Source organism: Asterias amurensis, chromosome 1, assembly GCF_032118995.1.
Source record: "Asterias amurensis chromosome 1, ASM3211899v1".
NCBI lineage: Eukaryota > Metazoa > Echinodermata > Asteroidea > Forcipulatida > Asteriidae > Asterias > Asterias amurensis.
This window is the reverse complement of record NC_092648.1, coordinates 600,671-628,251: the sequence shown is the minus strand read 5'-3', so window position 1 is coordinate 628,251 and position 27,581 is coordinate 600,671. Positions and strand designations below refer to the sequence as shown.

At 37.6% G+C, this 27,581-nt stretch overlaps 2 protein-coding genes across 3 annotated transcripts in view; one reads left to right on the top strand and one right to left on the bottom strand.

Annotated features, from left to right (window-relative positions):
* Positions 1-1,996: 1,996 nt before the first annotated feature.
* LOC139939330 (tetratricopeptide repeat protein 9C-like) lies at positions 1,997-7,247 on the bottom strand. Of its 2 annotated transcripts, none has more exons than XM_071935121.1 (4): positions 7,147-7,247; positions 5,938-6,277; positions 4,639-4,821; positions 1,997-3,994 (listed from the first exon to the last, which is right to left on the bottom strand). In XM_071935121.1, the coding sequence occupies exons 2-4, from the start codon at positions 6,263-6,265 to the stop codon at positions 3,876-3,878; spliced, it is 630 nt and encodes a 209-aa protein (XP_071791222.1). In that variant the 5' UTR covers positions 6,266-6,277; positions 7,147-7,247; the 3' UTR covers positions 1,997-3,875. The 2 variants fall into 2 exon arrangements, with proteins under 2 accessions (XP_071791222.1, XP_071791230.1); XM_071935129.1 differs by having other exon boundaries at positions 5,938-6,273; positions 7,147-7,213.
* Positions 7,248-8,740: 1,493 nt separating this feature from the next.
* LOC139941426 (serine/threonine-protein kinase MRCK alpha-like) overlaps positions 8,741-27,581 on the top strand; it is a 60,283-nt gene continuing 41,442 nt past the window's right edge. The window contains exons 1-2 of the mRNA XM_071937914.1: positions 8,741-8,836; positions 11,244-11,678. Of these exons, the coding sequence (XP_071794015.1) occupies positions 11,495-11,678 (184 nt within the window). The 5' untranslated portion in view covers positions 8,741-8,836; positions 11,244-11,494. The remainder of the gene's footprint in view (positions 8,837-11,243; positions 11,679-27,581) is intronic.

Genomic DNA, 27,581 nt, shown 5'->3' with positions numbered 1-27,581 from the left:
TAGTCGGAAGTAGTGTGGCTGTTTGATGTCAGACTCCAAGTCCAATGTTATAAATATGATGGTTGGAATTATGTCATAGTGGAATACATAAAAATTGTGGATAACCAAACCAGCTTCTCTCTCAAAACCTCTGCAATTTTAGAGAAAGAGAAAACTAATGGGGACATGATGGAATAAACATGGATTAAACAAATGTACCATCAAGACATTTACATGAGAGCATGGAGGATCGACAAACATCAAAGAGTTGTTGATGGAATTTCTGAAGAGGAATAAAGAAATCGTTCTAAAATGTTTGACCACTATAACTTCCCGTGTGTGTGTGCCCCCTTCTCTTGTTGTTAAATCATGAAATGAAAAGTAGTCTTAGTTTTAATTGGAATAGCAAAATTATAATTGATTAGGATTTTCACAACACAACCATAGAGTAAGGACAGAGATACAACAACAGAGATCACCGACCTAAATGAACAGCGCATTGCACAAGGAATGGCGCATGCGCAAACCGTAGCACCGCATAGCTTACATGTAATAATTTTTTATGAATGATTCCAGTTGTTATGACGTCACTTCCGAAATCAATTTTAACAGCGCGCGGTTGCCAGATCTCCAGTTGTGGTTGACAAGGGCAAAGAATGTGTGGGACCACAAAATAGACTAGAAACAGCTTTTCAATTCAGTTATTTTTCCGCTGTTGATTTTGTAAGGGCACTGTTTTTACAATCATTGTTGCTAGTACAACCTTTTTATTTGAACAATTTTCGGTCGATTGGATGTCCTAAAATAAGCGTACCACAATGGAGACATTGTGTCCGGCGGAACCCGTTATAACTTATGTAGAAATGAAACAGTTAGTTTCCAGTTTTACGACTAGTTTCTCTGAATTTGAGATTCATCGGGATTTATTTGAACCATGCATGGCTAACAAAAACATGGGAAAATAACAGGAAGAATCTATATATATTTATATATTGTTGCTGAACCCCTTTTCTTTGTTGAGTTTCTTTAGTAAATTTTAGCTGTCGATAAGAGAACGAAAAAACACCAGGAACTTTTGATACGAAATTGATGAGTGATTATTTTAAAAATTAAATCAATTGTAGATACTCGATAATGATGTTTTAAAACGAAGTTTAAGTTGTAAATGGATGATTATTCAATCAATTTTGTCTCGAGGTCATGTGGTTGGTAAGGGCCGTATTTTGAAACAATGACCCAACCTTTGACCTTATAATCGGTTAATAATAGTCAATTAATCAATATCCATAATAATAATCGACATGGCATTGATAAAATATTATGTCAGGTATTTTTTAATTTGGTTAGTAGTATTGTTCAGGTTTCCATGAATATAGGAAACAGGGCATTGACAAAATTAGCAAAACACCCCCACGACTCCGCCCATAATTTTTCCCCGCCAAATCTAGCCAATCACGAAGAAGGATGACAAATGGACGGGAAGCAGCAAGTGAGGGCGCTATACTAATTTAACGGGTGCTCTTTTCGACCGCCTGCTGCATCTGCAACTTTTCTTCTTCGTAACTAGCCGACAATAATTCTCATTTGGTGGGAAGTGGAGAGAGGTAAATAGTGTTAGGTTTCCCTCTACACCATTAAGTATGTATTATTTGAATTTAAAGCAGCCCCAGACAATTAATTTCATCTTTTAGTATTTCATGTAACTCCATCTCATGCCCAAATTTGGTTCTAAAGATTTTGTAGTTTTAGTTGTACGGTGCTTTCATTGAACACTTTTGTACTATTAAAAATGCATCCCATTTGATGAAAAACGCCACATGTACTCATAAAAACCAAGTTACACAGCAGAAGTTGCCTCCAATAACTGTTGTCTCCCAGAAAAAACTACAACTTGCATCTTAAAATAAAAGTAAAAATGGATTTTAGGTAGGTTTTGTAAATTGCTTACCAACCAAAATGACAACCAAGTTTGTCCTCATAGGGCAACACCAAAATATTCGACAATGACACTGCTAGGTTTAAAATATGAAATACTTATCATGTGTTTATTATAAAACATTCAATTAATAGGAGGTTTACAAAAGTACATGCCATGTCAAAAAGCACCAAAGACATGAACTTAGAGCATTATAATTTGTAAAGTTTGACAGAAGAACGTTGTGTGACTATGTTTTTAAAGGTATGGCCTATTGACATTCAGTAGTGATTAGACCACAGGTAATACCCCAAAATATAACAATTAAGTATTTTACGCAGAGTAAAAAGCTCTTCTTACTTGACATTAGGCTATATGGATTTTAATAATTTGTATAATTTATTAAATAGTTTCCCAACCGTTTTGTGAAGCATTTCTGAAAATTATTTCACATGACACATGTTTTCTACATGTCTGACATTATAAATCCCATGACTACAAAGTTTTAATGACATACTGTCTTACATGTACAATTTACATGTAGCAACATGTTATGCACACACTAGCTTTCATAAAATTCCTTACAAAATGGCTATTGAAGTTAACTTCAAAAGCAACAGAAACCCATAACCCCTCCCTCAAAAGATATAGTAATTTTCAAGCAATTTATATCTGCTTTGAGGCAATTCATATATGCTGCCATTTTTAGCTCTATGATAAACTTCAGCTTTCCCATTGGTTAAATTTGTCACACAAGCATGTTACATGTACATGGTATTGATACTGTATGTCCACCACTGCTGACATAGAGGACGTGTACAGCAAACAATTGAGCTCAGCATTCTCCATCATGTTCTATTTCATTTTCATTATCATCAAGTTGTTAAGGAAACTTAATCCCAATAATTCATGTACACTATCATCATCCTGCCCCCATACACTGTCCCCGTCAGTTGACAACTGAAAGACAATTGTACCAGCAGCACATCAAGTATATAACACGCCTCTCTTAATATTTATGCATAACGTCATAATTCTTACCCAAAATGAGGCTATGGGCGCAAGTCCCCATCACTTGCAGTGGCTGCGCCCATCGCCTCGTTTTGGGTGATGTACCTCATGCATAAATATTAATAGAGGTGTATGTAATGTTGAGTTGAACATTCATTTACATGACATTGGGTTGTTGTTCCATTTAAGCTTCAGTGAAAACCAGTTTTCAGTTAAAAAATTGTTGGTATCAGTCATGATGCAAACCAACGTCGTTCTCCTTATCACTGGTGTAAGGGGGTTGCCGATGCATTGTGTTGGAGCAGCCAACCTAATGGTTTTCCAGACCGTGGTGTAGGGATAGGGAGTGGGGGCTTTGGCTGAGAAGGGGCTGGTTCAGTTGTTGGGCACGTTGATAACTTGGTGAAGTTTCCTAGTACATGTACATACAGTCAGTTATAATTGAAGCCACTACATCAGAAACATATCAACTGTTTGACGCATTGAAAACTCGTAGAACATTCCTACATGTATACAGTCATGCTTTGTATCCATGAGATCAGAACCCTACTGTTTGACACGTTGATGACTTGCTGAACGCTCGTTGGTACACAAAGTCAGTTATAATTGAATCCACTAAATTCAACAGAACCATATCAACTGTTGGATGCCTCTATAACTTGTTGAACATTTCTTTGTACAGTCAGTGATACTTTGTATCCACATCATCAGAGCCATAGCAGCAAATGTTTGACAGGGTGGTAACTCGTTGAACTTTTCTTATAGGCTACATACAGTTTGTTACAATTGCATCCACTACATCAGAACTACATCAACTGTTTGTCTCTGTTGATGACTTGTTGATCATTCCTTGGTACAGTCAGTCATGCTTTGTATCCAGGACATCGGAACCATATCAACTGTTTGATGTGTTGATGACATGTTGAACTACAGCCAGATATAGTTTAATTCACTACATATCAGAACCATATCAACTATTTGTCTCTGTTGATGACTTGTTGAACATTCCTTGATACATTAAGCGTTGAGCATTATTTTCATCACTCATCTTGTCTTTAGCCAATGCTAAGTACTTCCTTATGTTGGGATCTGTAAACACAAATACACAAATAAAACATTGATTAACATTACAATTGGCTCAGATTCATGCTGTTTTAGCACAACAAAATTATGCTTACCAGAATAAGGTTACCAACAAAACTAACATTGTCTAGTGTATCATCTGTGACTGGTATCCTGCTCGTTTTTGCTAATTGATTTCAAAGCACTAATTTCTGCAATGAAAGTTAGCCCTAAATAGGAATATATATGACTAACAAAAGTTTGCTGTCCGTCCCCTTCCCTTAAAAACTGTGTACAGTTGTCATTTGATGTGGTTTTTACACTCAATGGGACAAGAGTAAGTAACAACATCAATTACAGTCAGCCAGAAAACAAAGGTGTGGTGTCATGTGACGGATTCTTGATCAAAGAACTATTCATTTAATGAATAATGTCATTGTTTATAAAATACTTTTTATTTGCATGAGGCTTTTCAGAGTAATTTTTGTTATAAAGAAGGGGCTGGGGCCGATTTTTCATAGCAAGACAAATTGTCAGTTGTGATTTGTATTGTGACATCACACTTTACTTAGCAACTTTGAATGATTTGCAGTTAAGATCAATCTTAGCTATTTCTGAAATCGACCCTTGCTCTGAGAACAGTTACATTCCCGTGGTTTCCGAACCAATACCTGATTTAGAGATTTGTTGTGCTTTGATCAAAGATTGATACGCAGCTTCATGAGCTCCAAGATGGTAGAGAGCGCAGCCTTTCCTGTAGAGTGCTTTGGCATTCCTTGGGTTGATAGCCAACACTTTGTCGCAGTATGTCACTACTTTCTCATAATCTGGTTCATCTTTAAGGAGAATGCAAGCTGAAAAAAATAACACAGTCAACATGAAGGTAAGCAATATAAACTAGGAAGTCATTTTCAAGCCCTAGCCAATAAGCCATTTTGAGATATGGTGAACACATTAATATGACACAACTTTCTACATCCGTATGGACTGTAAAAGGGGTAAACCTGTATTAACCCTAGGAGTAGGTAGCAACGGCCTCTGGTAAAAAAAAATAACTGCAGCCCACACCTTGAGGTGGCCTTTAGGCCTTGTGTGTCTGGCGACTTGCATTTTATTTTAAAATGTAAAAAAATATACGGTTTGGGTAAATTTGTCTGTATACATCCAAACCAGTGTCCGCCATATTTCTAAAAGGCTAACAAAGAAGAAAGTCTGCATCATAGAACAACTACAAGTTGAGGAGCAAAACAACTGCCTGAAACAAAGAGGTGAAAATTCAAGCTAAAATCCAAGTTCTGTAGTTTTGTTTACTGATAAAGATTCAACATCACAGCTATGGCTATGTTGATTTCTTATGGACCAATTTCCTTGAAACCTTCTCAGCAGTAAGCACACAAATTTAGCTTACCACAACAGAGACTAGCTGAGCTGTAATACATGTAGGTATAAGTAGTTCCTAGCCATTCATCTGTCTGTTGATTTTACCCCTAATAAGTTACTATACAGCCTGTAAAAGCTCTTTTCACACTGTAGAACAGGGAGGCCCTGTGCCTTTTATTACGTCACGGTCAACCCTTCGCACTTTCATACTGTGTCCCTGTTTCACAGGGTTCCAGTTGCATCTTTCAAGAATACCCTGCGGGGTTTACCACTTGCCCCTACTCCAGAGCAGGGGTGGCTATAAGCCTTTCTGAGGTATGGCGGATGTGATAGGAGTGTACTGTTTGGTTTGGGTGTATACACACAAATTTACCCAAACCTTACAGTGTTGTAGCATTGTGTCTGCCATATCTCAAAAAGGCTTATTCTTTTGGGTATGTCCATTTGCTGGGGCAGACAGAGGGTAGATCGGGGGTAAAGCGACCCTAGTGTGAAAAGGCCGGCTGTTATTCCCAGGGGTAACCCCGGGGAATAGAGTAGTGTGAACACGGATTAATTTGGGTTTTGGCCAATGATAAGACAGTAATTACCAGCTAGATTATTGAGACATCCTTGTTGGACGTCATTTATTCTCTTCCCAAACTCCTGAGGAAGTTTCATCTGTGGATTCAAGCCACTTAATTGTCCCGGCGGGTTCTCTTGACCAGCAAAGCTTGTCAGGTATTGCAAGATGTTATTCTGTAGATTGGAGTCCAGATCTCGGATGTAAAGCATAGCCCTATGGTATTTCCCAATCGCTCCTCGGATGTCTTTGGATTTGTATAACTCGTTTCCAGCGGCTTTGTATTCCTCAGCTTTTATGATACGCTTTAAAAGTACCTCTTGAGAAACATCTTGGGAAGTGGATGTAGACGCCATTGTTCTATCTGCCTAAAAAAAAAAAAAAAAAATAGTTGGCAGGTAAATTGGCAGTTATATGAATGAGAGATTCAAAGTATCACTATGTTGTGATAAATGGTTACTTTGGCATTTCTTGCAAAATTTGTCAAACAGTCAGATGTCAATTTAAAATGTTCATTAAATATTCATATTTGTATTTTTCAGCGTTTCATTATTTTTTTTACAAAAAAAAATGCTGTAGCATTCGGGATATTTCATTGAAAATCTGGAGCGGCTATGTCCCCATCCATGCAGGAAGAATAATCCCTAATTGGAATACACAATCTGAGAAATGTTTCATGCAGAAATGTTTATCATTGAAATATTTTTGAATCCCCCTCCCTGAAAAAGAAGGGAATCATTTCTCAAAATGTTAGCCATTATTAACCAACTTTGGAATAATCTCCCACAACAAGTCGTAAGCGCAACAAATGTTAAAGGCGCTGGAGACTATTGGTTATCGTCCAAGACCAGTCTTCTCACTTGGTTTATTTCAACATGCACAAAATAAAAAACCTGTGAAAATTTGAACTCAATTGATCATCGAAATTGCGTGATAATAATTGAAGAAAAAAACACCCTTGTCATATAAAGTTGTGTGCTTCCAGCTGCTTGATTTCGGGACCTCAAAATCTAATTCGTGAAAACTAACTTCTATTTCCCTCTATTAATTCTACATATGATTTCAAAAATATTTTTTTTAAATTATTTAGAAAGTAAGCTTCGTTCGTGATGAGCATGATCGATGGGAAATACTAGACAATGCAACAAATCAAGATCAAAAACTCATGCTTTAAATCAAGATCAATGTTGCTCTCACCTATATTTAAAGGGTTGGTATTGAAAAAACATTTACCTACCTAAAAACCCGAGAATGTGCAAGAAAAATAAGATAAAACGGAGTGTTTCCTCTTGCACACACACAGTTACCATACCATAACACCACCTCTCGACTCTGAACAGCGCCCTTTTGCGCTTGGGCTCCAATGGGATTCGAACCAACAGAGGGCGCTATGTATACTTAACGGTCTCTGCACCACAGGTTATTTATCTGACCTACACCTGCACAGACCTACACCTGCACACGCCGACGATTTTTGATGTGCACAATGCATGCCTACGAGCCTCGCTAACAATAAGCACAATATTTAATTCGATAAACCTGGTTACAATCAACCTTTTTACCATAAACTACTATTTGTTACAACAATAATGTTGATTCTGTGTGTCAGGGGATTGTGTCCCCAATTTGGCGAATAACTGTACTAACTTCTTCTGATGTACGTACCGTTCACCACAGACATGTCTGTGGTTTGCACACCGCCGTTAAATATACATAGCGCCCTCTGTTGGTATTTACGAGAAGAAAACATAACGCGACGAGAAGTTATTATTTTTTTTAATAGTGTCGACCAATTTTGGGATTATTCACAATAGACGGGATTTTCCTTTTCTCTTTGTCTATTTCTCCGTTGTTTGTTGAAGCTTTTGTCTTTTGGTGGTGGAGGGGCAGGGCTAAAATGAGCATTCAAAAAATAGTTGCACGTCGCCACCACAGGGTCCAATTTTCAAAGCATACATCATACATGTAAGTACAAAAATTTGCTTAGCATACAATTTCTTCCTTGATAAAAACAAGATTACCAACCAAATTTCTATTTGTTCCATTTTGCTTGTTACTGGTATTCAGCTGTTGCTTACCCGGAAAATCACGTGGAAATTTGGTTGGTAATCCTGTTTTTATCAAGGCAAAAATATCATGCTAAGCAAATTTATTTTTTGTGCTTAGCAGCTCTATTAAATTGGGCGCATGGCCCTGCCAAAACCCGCTAAGCTCAGCATAATATTGCATAGCAGAATCAGGTCCGACTCAATATTATTTGCTTAGCAATTTTTTTTTTTAAATTGTCCAGCAGAATAAAATGGGCACTCAGTGCCTGTAACCATAGGCTGTAACATACAATGTAATTGTGTACAAATTCCGTATAATGTCAACAAGGTGTTGATTTTCGGACTTTGTAGTTGTAGAATTGTGCTAATTGTATCCCATCATTTGGAGAACTCATTGACTTATTGAAAAACCTGCAACTGGGGCGATCAAAGTCCACTGTCTCGACGGCCCTCTCAAACGGACAGCCCGCCGCCGCCGGGGGCTCACTTTATCGACAACAAACCCCGCTTTGATATCCTTGCGGTACATTACGTCATTTTAGACAATTATTTGCGCATGCCCAGTTGGAAACCATTTGAGGATTTTCCCAGAATGCATCAGTCATGAATGTTGCAGTATCGACTGTCAAAATACTAACCGACATTACTTGTGTGAAGTTTCGGTTACTAGTATCGATATTATTGCTAAGGAAACAAAAGCACAGCCCTGCACCTGTTCGGAAGGTATCGATAAATCTCGAATAGTGTAGTCGATACTTCACAACCTTCAGCATGACCAGCCATCTTACTGTCGGAAGTCTGAAGAAGTGAACCAACTACCGGGGCTCGAACTTTCGAGGAAAATGCATCTAAAACACCAGAGGACTTACGAGGCAAATGGTAAAGCAAAAGCTGTGTATATTGTAATTGAAATGTAGCTATTGTTTATGGTATTTGTTGTCGTTAAAGGGATAGTTTGGCGGCCCAGACCGCAAACACTGTGCAGAAAGTAATGACTGAAATGTCACTGGCTGTGCACTCATTTTTGTTGTAGCTGTAGTTGAATGCTTGGTCGTCATTTTACTCATTGCTGCACTCAACTGACATGACAGTGGGACTCGAGTAAAGAGGACTAGGCGGTGTATTGACAGAAAAAATACTGTGGTGTAATGTATCCAGATGACATGTAATATTGTTAACTTAGCTAACACTCTAAGTCTATGTTCATGTAAGCTAAAATAATAACATTTCCTGGTTTTGTCTGTCATTTTTGTCTGGGTGTTGATTTATGAACGAAGGCAAGGATTGGAAGAAGACCTGCCTACTTTTTTTCTGGGAAAAGTTTCCGTATGGCGCCACCACTTTTTCATTCGATATGAAATAATATAGTATCTTAATTACCTCAATGAGATATCCCTTTTTAACAAGGAAAGTTATCCTTTTTCTGCAATGACACCACCATTAACCACTGCTCATGCTGCTGCTGTTTTGTCTGGATTGATAATGATGGCAGCTCCGACCCATGCTCGTTGCCCTAACTTACCATGGACACTCAAACCTTTGGCTGGGGATCTGAACTGGTCATGTAGATGATGCAGACAAAAGTTATTACATCTTATTCTTTGTAACTTGAGTTTCTGTACTTGTTGTTTATAACTCTCTTAGCTAGTTTCATAGTAACTTAGGCGCTGTTCTTCTGACTTGAATGATCGTTAGTAAACGTTCTATGGACACAATTTAAAAAAGGGGTACAATGCCCCAGTTACTGAGATTATTTAATAGGCATTGGCCTTTATTTAAACTACATAATTTGTATTTTATCTTAGAAAAGATGTTGAATCTGACCACCACCTTTTCACTCTGCATCTGCATCTGTTAGCTACTGTACAAACGCCTGGTGTGGCTATCCCACTCAGTAAAATTCAAGTCATATCTGACATTTTGTCTACGATTATTGAAATTAAGCTGAACTATAGGCCTAATCAAACAGATTGGATTGGAGATTTGTAACATAACTAGTGAACAAGTGGCGACCAAATGTGCATGCACACTGAGTATGCATACATTTACACAGGCCTGGGTGGCTAGTGCGTCTAGTCTTAAGTCTTAAGTCTTCATTGGGTTACTCCTTGGGACAACTGTCCGAATCCTGCCACCACTTTTTCACTCATGTTTACAAAAAGATACTATATTATTTCATAATGAAAAAGTGGTGGCGTGATGCAGAAACTTTTCCCCTCTGCAGCCTTGAAGGCTACACTAGTGTCGTAGTCGTGACTATTGATTGATTAGTCAAGTCCCCACTATCGTTTTTCAACTACTCGATTAATCGTGTCGCCACGACTACTAAAAAAATAGTTTTCGACTACTAAAAAATGATTGCGACAACTTAAAAAATAGTTGCGATTACCTGTTTGGTGAACCAATTGTGTTACTCACAACTATTCAACAGATTTGCTTTCAAAACACAATCAAACATCAGTGACACAATCCATCAATCCTGTTTAGCTTGATTTTTACTATTTTGCGCCTGCGGCAAACATTGCCACAATGCATCTTGAGAATTAAAAAATAGTCGCGACTAGTGTTGCAAGTTTTACTTGCACTTATTTTTCAAGCACAACTTTCCACCTGTTTCACGCACACCTAGTCTTCACCTCAGCTTTTACATCCAGAAGTGCATATTTCTCAGTACCAGTGTAGATGTAAATGTAATGTAGATGTAGTCACGCCTATTTGAGGTGCAACTAGTTGAGTTGCAAGTTTCACTAGTTGCCCAGGCCTAGTACACAGTAGCCTTCAATATGAGCCTTATACCGTAGCCATCAATGTGAGCCTTGTTGCCTGCTTGTTACCTCTGGCCTTGAATTTAATCTTTAAACATGTTGAAAGGGCAAGGCCACAGTAATTTTGCAAAGAGCACTGCCTTTGGAAAATCTTAAAGTCAACGGGAAACTTTTGAAGGGCACCAAGGCCAAGACCAGAGGCAACAGAGGCGTGGCCTTCTTGGCCTGTGTTTTGCTTTGGTTTAATCAAAATTGACTTGAGAGGGGTTTGAACCAATGACCTTCGGATTAATGTACAGGTGCTCTACCAACTGAGCTATCCGATCCTGTGTAGATGGTCTCCGGACATCACCATTCTAACCCAAAACGCGGCCATCGACGTGCGTCAATGGCGTCATTTTGGGTTAGAATGGTGCCATCATGCATGAATTTTAAGAGGCGTATTACTCAATAGCTTTGCTCTTAGTTTATTACCTCATCTTTACTTTTTCTTACAAATATGTTTTTTAACCTTTTTACAGGTAAAAACATTTGGAAATACAAGAAGCTCTGAATCCTGGATTCCTGGACTTTAGAAATCGGCAGCAGTTCCAACAATGACCCTACTCTAAAAAAAACTCCGTAAGAGAAAAAGGAATAAATGATCTGCAGTGGCAGTGGTAAAAAAAAAACAATGTATGAGTCCTTAACCAAAGACTGCATGAAGAGAACTCTATAACAATCTATGCACATCAAGAAGTTCAATTGGAGAGGCTGAAACCAGACTTTCACCATGTCTTGTGATGCTGAGCAGCGGTTGAAGAGTCTGGAGAAGCTCTATCTGAGTGGAGTACATAAGAGCAGTGGACAGGCAGTTAGTATTGAGACACTACTGGATGTATTCCTGCTCTTATATAATGAATGCCACAACTCAACAATCCGCAGGGAGAAGTCAGTTTCAGATTTTCTTGAGTTTGGTAAGTTTTTAAATTTTCTATCTCCGTAGTTGATTTAAATTCAGGTTGATTTTGTCTGTCGATTTAATTTGCATTATTCGCATATCATTATGAGATGACACTTGTCATCATGGAAGCTGTTTATGATGAGAGATATGTGTGGTCAGATTTTATTGTTTGTTTTGTTTTTGTACATTTCGAGATTTTAATCTGTACATTAAAATTTTGGGTCATAATCTGTACATTTCAGGTTAAAATATAATCCAGTTTAAAACGGGCCAGAATTTTCGTCTGATAGAGGGCAAGGCAGTTGTTTTATTTTGCAAATATTAAAGTCTATTGCAAATAATTAAACTCTTATAGGGGCATAAATGCCAAGAGGAGGGCAACAGAAGTCATGTCCTTGTTATTTCTGGCCTGTTGAACTTTCCATCGTGTAGGCTCAACAAAAGTTTACTCTGATAAGTTTTAGAAGCAGTTTTTATTTCATTTTATAAAGATAACATTTGTTTTGGGTTTCTTATTGTTGCCATGGATTATGAATGTTTTTTGGGTGTGGGGGGGGGGATGGGTGTGTGAAGGCTGTGAAACCCTTACATGTATGTACTCATACATGTAGGATGAGGGTAGATTGCCTGGCCCTCTGGCCCTCCCCTCACTCCTCCATTTTTTCGCCCCCCCCCCCCCCACCACCCACTAAAGAAACCCCAAACCAAAACATAAATAAAAATACAAACAAACAAACAAACAAATACAGTTTATATAGTATACAGTAACAGTAGCAAAACAAAAACTTAATAAATCAAACAACCGCTGTAATTTTTGTCTAAAGCCTAGAGCCCAAAATAAAACGGAAGAATTAAAAAGATTTTCTCATGAAATTCATTCAAGGAAGCTGTTTTATTTCAAACCTGTGACACAGGTATGGCTTTGCCATTCAAAGTTTAAAGAGAAGCTTGAAGGTCAAATTAAGTTGTGTGCTCGTGCTCATTTTCCAACAGAAAGAGTCCTCATGAAAGTAGGGGGAAAATTACAACTTAAAAATGTGTAAAAGCCGCTAGTGTTTTATATCCACTGTGCATTTGTTTTTGTCAAAAGTATAAAACAAATTGATCATGGCACCACATTAAAATAACATGGTCTGTTCATTCTTGTTCAGAGAATTCTTTTATTCCTAAATTTTGATTCAATCAAAACTGCATTGAGTATGAAATATTCCTCTTTAGGTCTATGTGTAGGTTTACCAAATAATTTTGTTGTTGTTCATGATCAATGATGCTGTGTTTCAAATTTGGCTCTGAAAGAATGAAAAAATAAAATGGTATTTTACATCATTTGAAAGTAAGGTTAGAGATTTGTAATTTGTCAGCCCTTTTATGAGGCCTCTATCTATTTGAGAAGGAGTGCATAACAAAATGGAATTTGACCTTGGGCCCATCTTTTAGGCCCATCCAGCTTTCCTCTACATGTATGTATGGTTCATACGTATTATAAGAAAAACACATCCATCAAATGTGTAAGAAAAACAAACACTGTGTTTATCAGCTTAATTATTTGACCATGTGATCAATATGCAAATTCTAATTTGTAAGTGCTTGGGCCTATGTTATGGTTTGTAGTCGTGAGATTAACAATGGTATTTGGAACAAAACAAATAAATCTGAAAGCAATGTGAGGACCCAGGTATGCAAGGTCATGTTTATATTCGCAATTATTGATTTTCTAAGTTCAGAGCTTTGGTCACCATCAGTAGCCAGCACAGCATTTTAAACAGATTACAATTTACAGACAACTCTGGCAAAAAAATACCCCAGCCTAAATATTTTAGATGAGGAAATTTAGATTTGTTGTTGAAAAGTAAACCAGTTGCCCTTTAGAGTTGTTTAGCATTTATTGTGCTCATTTGATGTCCTTTGTTTCTGTCATAAACTTTTTTTGGCAGAAGATGATATATACAACTATCTGATATAAATTACCAAATATTAATCACCGATCGTACCAAGTTAAATTCTGACTTATTCAACTCTTCTTGATTCCAGCTATTAGGGCTAGTCGAATTGTGGTAAAAGTGTTGTCAAATATTTGGAAGTGAAGCCAATCAACATCGTTGCATAGTTTGGGTCTGGCTTGATAACAAAGGTTTATCCTTGAAGATGAATACCATGGAGAGTAAGCATTATGCAAACCTGACTCGTTGAATTAATACCAGGCTCTTATTCACTATTATCACACTGTGAAAACCACTGCAGTAGGCCTATACACCAATAGTTTGGGAGGTGGTTGGACTGAAGGGAGAAAACGTGCACAGGGAACTGCCTGTGAAAAGTTATGGTAGTTTGAGCATTGGTCTTTTCATCTTTTTTTTTCTGACTACTTTGGTCGTCATATTGTTGTACCCAGTTACAAGTGTTCATTTGTTGCTGTAAAATTAATCTTATTGAGACAGTCTTAAATGCTTCATGTCTGGTACATGAACTATGTATTTAGTAACATTGGTTATAATGTTGACGTAACAAAGGAAACTTAATAGATCCCTTGCATTCTTGCATTCCACCATCACTGTGGGAAAACGATAGCAATGCTTACATGTGTACACGCCTCGCACAACTATTAGTTAATTAGTGGTTTTCCTTTTACCTCAGTGAGGGCGCTGTTTTAGTTTGTGACATCATAATGCGAGTAGTCTGTACCCAATCATCCATTGTATGTTTCAAAGTTTGCTGTTAAAAGTTAACAATCCGTAATTTTACACTTAGAGGTAAAATTTCACACTCCAAAGAGGTACCGAAGTACACGTACCATGGTTTATTACAGGAAGTAAGTTTATTCAATTGTAGATTTACTGCCCATTTCACTGCACAAGTTTTATTGCGCAAATATTTTCAAGTAGTGTGTTTGAAATCAGTTCAGTTTGGTTGACTTTAACCTTTGTTTTATTTACACTGTGTTTTTGAGTGGTATTAGTATGAGGCTTGGTTGAAGCACAATGCATCCGAGTTGGAGTTTGTTGTTACTATGGAATCACAATTTGACATGGAACTAGGCATGGCACCATGTTTTATACCTTGACATGACCTCAATTTGCAATGAGTTCTACAAAAATGGGTATACTATCGCTGGCATCATCAGTGACAAATCTATGGAGATATTGGTGATCACCAGCATGAGCATTGGACAATTGCCATCATGCAACTGACTATAAACCTGCCTATGATTGTACTGTACAATTACATTACAGAATAGACAGTATTCATGAACAATACACATTCTATTTTTCATTCTAAAGCAGACACTTGCATAGGAGTACAATAAGTACCCATCTATAAGTTGATTAGTTTGGGATACATTACAGGAATGTTATTACATCTTGAGGCAGAACTTGGGTTCTTAGTATATTAGCCAGAGGGAAGTCAGGGTGTCTGTTGGACACCCTGTTTTAAATTTGGACGCTCTGTTTTATCTCCTATTGTAAGTGAACAATTTGGACACTTTTACCAAATTCTGGCTAAAAACCTTGCTTGGGTGGAAGAATAGTTACAAATTGTACAAAAGTTTGTCTAGTCACATTCTTATACATTTACATGTAAGTGGACTAAACATCTACCCACCCAAACACTGTACATTATGCGGATGTACATCGCACAATGCATTCAGACATATTGTAGACTCAGTCACCTTATTTGTAGTGTACGGTTGGAATGTGTCTTTTGTGATGGGATTTCATGTCATAATTCTTTGTGTGCACAATGCATATCGTGATCAGAGAAGCAGAAAAGATCACACATTGATTGCTCGTTTTTACACAATAAATAATACGAGGGACTCAACAACAAGTTTAACAAATTCATATCCACAACCAGCCTGTCCACAATTCGGACAAGATTCAAGACGACTTCTTCCTGATTAAAGGCAGTCGCTGGAATTGACTGCTACTCCATGCTGGGAAAAAATGTACAATAGAAAAGAAAAATTGCAACATGTAAAGCTATAAGGGAGGTATACATAATTTGGTTATCACTCTTAAAATCCATGGAAAAAATTTTGGTTAGAAATCTAGAGTAGCTTTCGATAGTATAAAGCATTTTGAGAAACATTCACTTTGAAGTAATGTGGTTATATGCAAAAACATATAAGTTTTTACATGTATGCCCCCAAATTTGAATCTGAGAAGCGTTACTGTCATTAACAATTCTGAGATTGTGTATTCCATTTAGGAATTATTTTCCGGCGAGGACATGAAGTTGATGGTAAAATTGGTCAACAGAAATTCAGAATAACTTTTGTGTCAATATTCTAAATTTTTATCAGGTAGTTTCAGTTTCAATAAAATTATGAAAGGACACAACATAATTAAACAGGATTAAATAATTCCACTGCATAAAAAAGCAAAGCAGGAAATATTAACCACTTGTTGTTCCCTTTTCAGTTGTCTGTAAAATTACTTGTTTATTGCTCACCCAACCAGCACAATTTAATTGATATTTTCAATTTAATATTCAGTGAAATGATATCATCTTCAAATCCAATGTACCCCCCATCCTTGATTTTGAGGGTAAATAAATACACATTTCAAGTAATTTTTATTTGCACTGGCAACAAATCATAATTAGAAATGTCCACATGATTAAAACACAGACCAAACAGTACATGTTTATGGTTTGGCTGTGTAATTTTGCATGGTATGGCATATTTATTGTTGGGTGGTCATGATCCATTGAATGACCAAAGCATTTTTATTCTGTTGTGGCTGTGACTACACGCATTAATTAGCTTAAAGGGACTATGTAATCTTCGGCTGAAGTCTGTACACTGTAATTGTTTTTATCTACATTTGCAACCAGAAAAAGCCAACATCATATCATACATGAAAGTTCCTGTAATCGCTGTCATACTGCCTAACAATTTAGGATACAAATCTTAGATGGTTGTTGGTACTTTAGCTGGTAACTTTATCTGGATACTTTTTTGAAATGCATACAATGTAATTGCGTGTACTTGTGCTTCAAAAGCAAATGTATGAAGTTGGGCTTTAATCGTACATGAACCTTGTACCAATGCTCTGTAACTGAAACACATTATACAACTGTTGCGCTTTGTGACGGGGTCCACGGCATTTTGTACACCAGAGGGAGAAAATGGCAACCGAGGCGAAGCTGAGGGTGTTCAAAACCCATGGACCCCAAATCACAGCGTGCAAAAACTGTTTTGTTATACCTTGGTAACCTAATTATTCCTCTTCTCAAAGTTCTGTTTTTCAAACATTAATTACGGTGAGTATGCAAAGTTTTATAACAGTAATACAGTTGTTCAAGCAAGAAACCATTCTTCACTGTTCCCTCGAACCCGCGGCTGTTTCGTACTAAGTGCTGGAAATCGACAAACGCTGGAACGATCAAGTTGATGTACACCGGTTAGCATCACTCATGTTACCCGCCGTGCTGTGCAGCCGTGGTATGCGTATTTGTTGCAATCAAACTTCACAGTTTGTTACCGAGGTATAACAATGTACAATGTAGGCCTACAGTACATAATTTAATATGTGAAAGATATTTCCCATGGGCTTTCTTGTAATGACTGAGGCAAATTCTATGCATGTATCAATAAAATAAGCAAAGCTGTCAAAAGCATGTCATCTGAGCTTACTTGTCTCGTTAGGGGTTGATATCAAATTACTAATTAATCTCCAAATTAATGAAGTATGTCTCAATTAACAATGGGGGTAATAATGAATGCAAAGTGAGTGTGTGTTGTATTTTAGGCCTTTTGTCAAATTCATTATAATTCAATTTGACAAAGTACCCAATGATTTGATGTGTAATTAAGTAGGGGAAATAATTTGGAGTAAAGGTAAACTGTTTTACTTACATTACATTATTTCTGACATAGTTTTTGTCTGCAAAGGGTTAAGACAGTAGCATAGTACATAATGTACAATGTACATTGTACAAACACCATTTGATATTCACCGTGCATAACATGTGAATGTAAGTAGGCGATGAGGGTTGTTAGTTTGTAATAACATTTGCGCAGACAGTAACTATAGATTTCTTAAATGATGGGATTATTACGTTATCCTAAATCTTACAAAAATAGATTAGATAAAAGCTGGAGTGGAGTGCAGAATTCTTCCTTCGTCTGTTTGTGCTTGACAAACAGAAGGACTGAAAAATATAAAGACTGAAAAAAGAAATATTTTGAAAAAGATCTCATCAAGGAAATAGTGTTGTATACATTAAAAGGTTGGAATAATAATGTAAGCTCTGGTTTGTCAACTTTGGCCCAATTTCATAGAGCTGCTTAATTGCAAAAAGCAGCTAAGCACAACAAAATAATGCTTACTAGAATATGGTTACCAGCCAAAATACGATGTCATAGCGTCTGTGACTGGTACATTATCTTGCTCGTTTTTCGTTGTTGAACCTCAGAGACAAAGAATAATTGAGAATTATTTTTTACATTTTGAAAGAGTTCTATGGTCAATGATTTTGAAGTATGTGTAACATAAGCTTTGAGTCAAACCCACAACACCGAGATGTGACTCTGCATTTTCTCAGTGACAGCCCCCATTTTGATGCAAATAGGTATTTGCTTGCGGGGCTCTTTAAAGTGGGCGGTAAGCGTAGAATTCTAGGATAAGCAGTGCCATGAAATTAGGCCAAGATCAAGCCACAAAGGCCACGGCTTCTGTTGCCCCGCTCTTGGCCTTGGCCTTCACAAGTTTCCCATAGACTTTACAATGGAAATGCCTTTGCCAAAATGAAAATGACCTTGCCCTCTTAAAGATGAAATTCCAGGCCGCCCAGATAATAAGTGCATGCTGCAAAGCCTTGTTTTAATCAAAGCTCACTTTAAAATACCACTGTGTACACAGAGGACGATTTTATATATGTCAATGAAAACCCATCATGCAGATAAAAGTTACCTCATGTAGAAATTGCTAACACCATCAAGCATAATAATGGCAAGTTATTCAGTCTCATGTTATTGTATTGCCATCCATTCCTTAAGCCACAATTGCGGTTCTCCAATTTATTATATGGGATGAGAAGTTACTCAGGTAAAAATAACCTAATTGACTGAGGGTATGGTGGGTCTTCATTACGTATGTTTGCCCGGCTATGCCGTCATGTATGTGTAATATATGTGCATACTTTGAACACGCTAAATTGAGATTGTATTTAATATATGCCCTGCAGTGATTTCTTTGGTATGTTGTGAAGTGGTAACAATGTATGTCTGCTGGTATAATAATGCTAATGCACTTTTATTTCATGCATATTCTGGAGCGTGGTGGCCTACTGTGTACTTTTAAATGGGTTGTTTGGAAAAATTGTAAATAATAAGGCTGCTGGTAGCGTAAGAAAGAATTGGACCTCTGAGAATGGAATGCAATGTTGTTACATGTAGATCATTGTGACTCAATGAGCATAGCGTTCCCTTTGTCTTAGTTGTAGTGTTGTTTATTTTGCAGCAGTGTACATGTAAGTAATTAAATGAAGTGAACTGACCCCTACCGAGGTGTAAATATAAACAATGCTTACTCAAAACCGACAGTGTAACTTTTGTTTAGAAAGACAAATTGCTTTGTGCACAGAGTTTTTTCCATGCACTTACTTGCGTATCAGGCCAGTGCTTGCGCATTTCAGCCGATACACAAATAAATTATAATCAGATTCACAACTGTTATATAATGAAAGTACAACCAAAAAATGTTTGAGATAGCACAATTAAAATCCAAAAATAAAGTAAACAAACATTTAGAAGACGCATTTCAATTCAGTGGCTTCAGTCAAACTTGAAAATATTTGAGTTCATGCCCCTCAGTTTTGTAGAACCATTGGGAGAACTCAGTTACAGCCACTTGAATATGACGAATAGACATCATCTTCAAGCCTAGAATTATCGTTTCCGAGGTGCCATGTGCTTTTGCCTTGGTGCCCTTTGCAAAGTTTCAATATAAATTTAAAAGTCCCCCTACCTGAGGACAATTGCTGTGCCCCAACAAGAACGAAATTCAAGGCCTGCACCTTGTGTAATGATTAATCTCTTTTTTCATTACTGTATCCAAAGATAAGTAAACATGATTTCTTGCAAACGGGCTCTTGTCGGAACCTTAAAAGACTTCATTCATGTTTCCTGCATATTCCACAATGTACCTTGATCCCTCACTATGAGTACTGGTACTCTGCCTGCTGTTGTAAATTGCTAATGTTGATTGGTTTGATGGTTGGTTGCCGGTGACTCACCCAGACACATCAGCATCATTAATATTAAAACTAAATACATGTAGGTAGCCATTGTGTACACATGGTGGATACAGTACTTAGAACAATAAGGGATCCTTAGATGAAAATGAGTGGGGTTGTTTTAGGTGGGGATTTATTAACGACGGTGACTCAATTTTATTAGAAATGAATTTACCATTAATCAAACGAGACCTTGGGTGTGTGGTTTTTTAACCTGAAAACATGCATCTCACGCTGTACTTAATTTTACGAGTTAAACAAACACTACACTGTACAATTATGTACAGTTCGTGTGGTTTTTAATTGTCTTAATATGTGTGTACTGTTTATTCTAAAGACTCAAACTGTTGGAGTCTAGGTCTGCAATCTAGAAAGCTTGCTTTCTCCATTTAGGGAATACCCTTGCAGTACACGTGTACGCATATTACATTGAAATTTAAGATTAAACCAATTGCGTTTGATTAGAAATGCATTATTTCATACTAACACTTACATTGTAACAGTGGCAAGGTTTAGCCAGGATTTGCTAGAATTTTAAAAACTGTGTTTCCAAACTGTTTACATGTAAATGACGGATAAAACAATGTGTCAATACTAAAACAGGGTCCCCAAAAGCCACCCAGACACCCATCTGGCTCACGCTTTGACCAATGTTTTTTTTTCTCTCTTCTCATTAAACATTTTTAGGTAGGCTGAGATTTTGTTACTTCATGATTATATTTTGAGGATAAGAGCTATAGAAAAGCAATAGAGTATCCTTCCCAAAGCTGAGTCTTTCTTTTTGCAGCCTGAGGCAGTGACTCCATTGTATATCAGGTGCACATCACAATGTACTCTGTGTCTACATGGATCAGTTGTCTCATCCCCAGCTTGGGTCTCCACATAACAAGCTCATGAGACATGTGTGGTATCAGGCTGCGGTGGCCTGTCTTTTACCCTTTGACCTTTCAGAAGGAAATTCCATGTGAATCCAGACTTATTTGCCTGTATGTATGCATTGTGCATTCCTAGCATATCAGACAGCCGGGTTCCCTTCATCCCTTGTCTAATACAACCTGAAGGTTAACAAATTAAGTTTTTTTGTCAACTTCATTTTTTAGCGGCTTAATTTTTAAAATGTTAACAAGGAGACTGACATATTGACAAGCACGTGTAGTCATTAGAGTAATTGAGTGCTTTGTGTCACAATTTATTGAATAATAGAACAAATATTCTTCTCATATTGTCAAAGTCAATCACAGATTTTCCTTTCTTGTCTGAATTAATACTGATTTTGATGAATGTTTTCGTCAACAATCTTACCTTTTACTTATAGATGAACTGTGGATAAAGGTATGTTTAGTCATTATGGACCTCATTCATGAATTATGTGAGCAATATTATAGGCCTGCACATTGGATTATAAGCTTTTAAATACAGTCACTTAATGCGGCGCATCCCTAAATTATTCAGATCAGATACATGAAGTTTACAGAGGCAACAGAAGCAAAATTTGCCTCAATGCCCCTGACAATTGTCTCAATACTCCAGGCTATAGCCTTGATGCCCCTGGCCATTGCCTTGATGCTCCTGGCCATGGTCCGGTTGCCCTGGCAATTTTCTTGTTGCCACTGGCCATTGTCCTGTTGCCTATGGCCATTGCCTTGATGCCCCGGGCCTTGATGCTCCTGGCCATTGTCCGGTTGCCCAGGCAATTTTCTTGTTGCCACTTGCCATTTTCGTATTGCCTATGGCCATTGCCTTGATGCTCCTTGCCATTGCCTTGATGCCCATGGCCATTGCCTTGATGCTCCTGGCCATTGTCCGGTTGCCCTGGCAATTTTCTTGTTGCCACTTGCCATTTTCCTATTGCCTATGGCCATTGCCTTGATGCCCCACATAGGGGTACATGTACACTTTAAGGAGAAACTGCTCTTGGTATCAGGCTGTATTGTGCAGCGTACACATTACTGTGTTATTTATCACAGACCTGGAGCATGTGTCTTGAAGGGGGAGAAGTCAGTCTCTCCTTGGTGGAAAGGCAGCATAATGAAATTATCAATTTTATGGAAACAGTTGACAACAGGGAAGAGTAGACAAGGCCCACGGGCACTGAGAGTAATTTGCCTTTTTTCTAGGTGTTTGTAAACATAGTAATTGTCCGATGATGATAAAATAGGAAAAGAAAACTGGTAAGGTCTGAGGGGATGGTTGGGAGGTGGGATGGACGGTTAGTGAAAGAACAGTCTACAGAGATCAGTAAGTCAAAATGCTGTGAGGAAAATGCAATGTTTTGGACCTCATGTGCGGTTGTGTTTATGATTTTTCTAGCTCAAAACTTTGTTCATGAAACTGATGGTTACACATGTAACAAAATTTACCATAAACCTTGTTAATAATGGCCAGCGGACCACTGTTACTGTAAGAGAAAACGCTGATGTCCCATTGAATGTAACAATCACAGTCGAAACCCCAATCAGACTGTGTATACTTGATATCGGTTTGGGGTAGAAATTTGACCCTGACTGCACCTTAGCAGAGTTGAACTGTAAAGTATCTGATGTGTGAAAGTGTACCTCTTACTATATCCACTGTATTCAGGACTGTAGGTTGCTAAGTGATGTTGAAACACTAAGTAGAATTTGTACCCTTCATTTATGACCATCCAACAACACAGTATAAACGATACAGTTATAAACCCAAGTTGTTTATCAACTCACACGATCGTTGTGGGTTGGTTTAGGTACATTTACTTCCTCCATGCATACACAAAATACACTCACAGTTATGCCATTTGTATGATACCTTTGCCATATATTGTTTTCTTCTTGTACGTGTAGCCCATTATCAAAGAGTGGCTTTTAACCTTGTTTGGAGCCAACCAAGCATTTATAAAAGTAGTATAATATAAGAGCAGCATGTTTACGCTATGAATGCAAAGCTTTCATGTCATAGTCTTTATGTACATGTAGCCTATATCGTTTGTGTCAGTGCAAAAACAACGAGTCTCCTAAAAATATCGCGTGTTTATGCATGATTTTGATAAATTTTGTTACAATGTCATATCTCGCTTATAATAGCCCGGATTATACTCATAACACTACAGGCCGAGATAAAACGTTTGTGACTGCAGTTTTTAAATATTTTTTAAAATTATTTATTTGTAGATAAACGATTTTAGCTGAAGCAAGATGCATGGTTTTGGCACACTGATGCTGTGATATGTATCTTGCAGAATGTGTATAAAACATAATTTTATGTTGAGATGATATTTGAAATATTCTACATTTTTATTAATATTTAGAAAGTGCTGCTAGTGCCAGTTGTAATTTTGTTTGAATAGTGTACAAGTACATGCACTGACTCTCCCATTTGACACTTACACCTGTGGTTATCTACCATTGGATGAGTTGAAACAACATGTGAGTTACTCATGCGAAAAATGTGCATACATTGTGCATAAGATCTTTTACAAATGAAAAATACAACACACTGTAATACGTACAACATCTCTGCGTAAACAGTCACAAATGTACAAATGGATTTTTATTACCAGTGCCCAGTTTCATGGCGTCACTTCCTTGAAATTCTGTGCTGAAAGCCCACAGATTCCTGTACAGTGCCCAAACAATTTGTGTAAGCAAAATTGTTTTTCATAAACAATCAAGAAGATTTGACAATGCGGATCTCTAAATGAATTTGCATCTCTCATCTTCTATACAAAAGCTGCCTGCAAGCTAGCATGGGTTTTGCTTTGGCTTGCGCTAAGCAGAGGTTATAAAGTATAGCAAGTCTGCTAATGGCTGCTCTGTGTAAGCAGAAAATGTCTACTCTTCCTTTCCCTTATTTACTCCACTGTATTGGTGAACATCTAACACAACTGCTTATACATTACATGTTTTTATATTATTTACATTGTCAAAGAGGTTTAAACCTATTACTCCAGAGCTTTTTGTTCACAATGCGGTAAGATCCTTCTGGAGATGAGATGCCAATATTGTCAGAGTGATCTGTATTGTGACATTACACTTTACCTAGCAATTAAGATTGATACACAGCTTAAGATCAGTCCTATCTCATAGTGAAATCGAGCCCAGAATCACAGTTAGAAGTCGATGTTCACATTTGCTCATTTGTAGACTTTCATTTATGACAGTTGCGACTGATAGGTTCACAAGCAGTTATAAATGCATTTTTTTCCAAGGTAGTATTTCCAACAGCCACAGCAATAAACAACATCTGGCCTGGCATTCTCTGCTCTGAAATTTAACTTGGCTAGATGACTAATTGACATCTCCATGCACAAACAGGACTACGTGGCTCGTCATCGTTCAGCTATACTCCGCAAGAATGTGCTCCGTAAAAATACACACACTCCACGATGATGTCTCTCTAAAGGTTATCAAGATTGCTTGACCCCATTCTTTGTCATGTGTGGATTTTTGGGCTTGTGTTTAAATTGAGAAATAGTTGGGAATTAGCCAACGTGGATTTTTGTGAGACTAAATAAAAATAAAATAAAGTTGAAGCATTCATATGGTGTTGACTCTTAAGATGATAAGAAAGAATAATGCTGTAGTCACACTCAGTCGTATTAAGTATTTAATTGTGCATTTTACTTGGAAGGTCTTGTTTTCTAAAACTTCACAAAGCTGTTGAGTGTGAAAGGTCCGTAATGTTAGCAATACGTGTGGGGCCTTTAAAGTTTAAAAGGCATGCAAACACTATGGACAAACAGAAAGATATTGTTGATATTGTAATACCAAACCCCCAAAAAAGATAATCAAATAAACATGAATAGGCAAGTAATTGAATGATAGACTGGTCAGTCTTAGTGCAAGAAAGCCTTAGCAGATTTTTCTGCCCTATTGTGTTCCTGCTCGATTCAGCTCTTCCACGGTTCCATGTTATGTGTTGTGTAATGCACTAAATAAAAGGTTTTGCCACGGTGCTTTTCTAATATATTACCTGGATGACACAGAGAATATTAAAAAATACACGCTGCTTCTAGTGGGTTTGCTGCAGATCACACCGGATTACCTTGTTTTAAAACTGTTACATTATGTGCTACATAAGATGGGTCTCATAATTCAAATTGGCATACATTTGTCTTCAAAACAATGAGCGCTTTTGAGATGCCTAATGCTTATTTTTAGTAGATTGAGAAGAAGACAGCTCAATGAACACCAGACCTTTTCAAATTGACCAATCAAGTGTTAGAAAGCGTAATAAACTTGATGTAAATCCAAAGATCCTGTAGTCTGTGTTGTGATGACTAATTTAACTGTAAGTGAGATGAGATTGAGTGTTTAACCTACTTCCGTGTTCCCCAAGTCCACTAGATATCGTGGAGTCCTATGGGGGTGGGTTCTTGTTTAGAGCTTAAAAGTCCAAACAAGATAAGCCTCTTCCTACTCGGTATATATTTACATATAGATGATTGGACTGATATTATGTCAAGTCAACTTCTAAACCTGTACAATTGTACAATTGTAGTAAAATGTAAACAGCGGAGACAGGAAACTGTTAATCATCGCTGTAAACCAACTTCCATACCAGAAATGTGCTGTTTTTAAACTCTTGTTTCCTTAGTGATAAAGGAAGAGACTCAAGGTCATTTTTGTAGGTCGTCGTTGACGGAACTTCATCCACAAGTCATTGCATACTCTTTGTTTTAAAATATATACACCTCGTCCACAAACACTTTGTACAGACTGTATTGTTTTATACCTAATGATTAAGAAAACAAACAGTTCAAAGTTGCAAGATCAAATGTGACAAGCCTTGTCACCATTGGACTTTTTTTACCGCTGCCACGCAGAAAGTTACCATGACTGACTTTTATGCAGTTCTACCATGCTTTCCCACCTGGACGTATATTCCCCCAACTTTGCATAGCAATTTACAGCGTGGTCCGGTAGGTTTACAGTGCAGAGCTGATCCCTGGTATTTTTTAGCGCCCCTGATAAGTAACCGTGGCTGCGCAGAAGTCTTCCACAACCTCTGTTAGTTTTACATCACGGTCGCGGTAAGTTGACAGGGAGGTCAGTTTACCATGTGTACCCATCGGATTTAATTTTGTCATTCTACAGAAAAGTCGTGGTACTTTAACCCCCACAAAGTCCAATGTGACATGGCTTTACAATAAATTTTACAAGAAAACCAATATTGTCTTTAAATCTACATAATAACATAATGTAATTTTTCACAAGAACACATTAACTTTGTTTAAAAAAACATGCTGACACCTCCCATCAAAAGTATGCCATGCGCACAACCTTAAACTTGATTTGGACATACCACATAAAGTATTGTGGGGGGGGGGGTAAGTTGGGCCAAATTACATAATGTGAACATTTGGTAATGCAAAAACACTCTGTGAGATGTTCTTGCAAAAGAAGTGTAGGCATGTGGATGACATGACAACCGTGATGTCAGATCAGGATTTAAAAGAATACGCTACACTTGTCTAGGATCAGTTCTTGTATGATAAGTTAAGTTGTGAAGTTCTGCACAGGTGAATCATGAACCTCAGGTTAACTGTCAACAAAAGATGAGTGAATGGATTATGATCAGAGGCTCGGCTCTGGCTCTGGCTTAATCTCCGGCTCTGTTTGATGTTGGAAACACTGTGCAAAATGTACACTGCTCAAAACTTGATGACAAAGCCTGAGCCTCAGTCAAAGCCGAGGTTTGGAAAAGGCTCTAAGTATCATTGAGCTTAAAAGACAGTGAGCCTGCGTCAACCAAGATTTGGAAAAGGCTTCAGATTTCATTGAGCTAAAAACACAGTGACTTTGTCCACTTTACACTCACATATTTTGATATCACCTCATTTTATTCCTTCTGAAATGTTTTTGAGTTAAATTATTCGTCTTGGTGGAGGGCTTTTGAGTCTACATCAAAATGGTCAACAGAGTTGCCTCCCATTTGATTTGGATCTCTCTCCTCTCTGTGGAAATGTTAAATAGGGACTTTCATCATGAACTGTGGCTGTACATGAACTCTAGACCAGTCACTGAGTGCGTGTTTACGCTGGTTGTCACGTCACAAAAGGCGCCACCATTATATTGCAATGTGATAGCCATTGCGCATGCGTGTAGAGTAACTAGAGTTCAAAATTCCATGTACAGCCATAGGCCTGCTACATCATGTCGATCATGAGGGCAGTCCGTTTCTGAACACTTATTATGTATGGTTCTATCTGTTATTAATAAAAAGTAATTGTGATCACTTATTAAAAATGTACATTTACCTGGAGTTGATATTTGAGACAGGATCTTGCATCACCTGGCTGTCTGAGGTTCTATAAATAGATTCTTAATTTACTTCTTGAATTCCTTTCAGTTAGATTGGAACTAGTGGAATTTTAGATTGGAGGGCTCAGTGTCAATATCAGGGGTTAAAGTCTTTGAAGATTTTGTTATTTTAAGAAAATCCGCTCTGCTGCATTCTCTTCTGTGGGGCTTTCATGGAGGCAGCCATGACACACCCAAGATTTGTTTTATTTAAGTAGCAAGTAGCAAGTAGCAAGGGTGGCGACTAGACTTGACTAGACCGACTAGACTGACCAGAAATCACAGCGCACAGGGATATTGACTACATCAAACCATGCACTGGAGCATGGCTGATATGGTCAATTCCAGAGCTACGTCATAGTTTCTGGTCAAGTCTAGTCGCTCACCCGAACTTGCTCTAA

Coding starts and splice junctions, on each gene's coding strand:
- LOC139939330 (XM_071935121.1), bottom strand. CDS start 6,265: ATGGCGTCTACATCCACTTCCCAAGATGTTTCTCAAGAGGTACTTTTA. Junction 4,822..5,937: donor ATGTCTCAATAATCTAGCTG/GTAATTACTGTC, acceptor TATTTTTTTCAG/CTTGCATTCTCCTTAAAGAT. Junction 3,995..4,638: donor ACAACAAATCTCTAAATCAG/GTATTGGTTCGG, acceptor TTGTGTTTACAG/ATCCCAACATAAGGAAGTAC.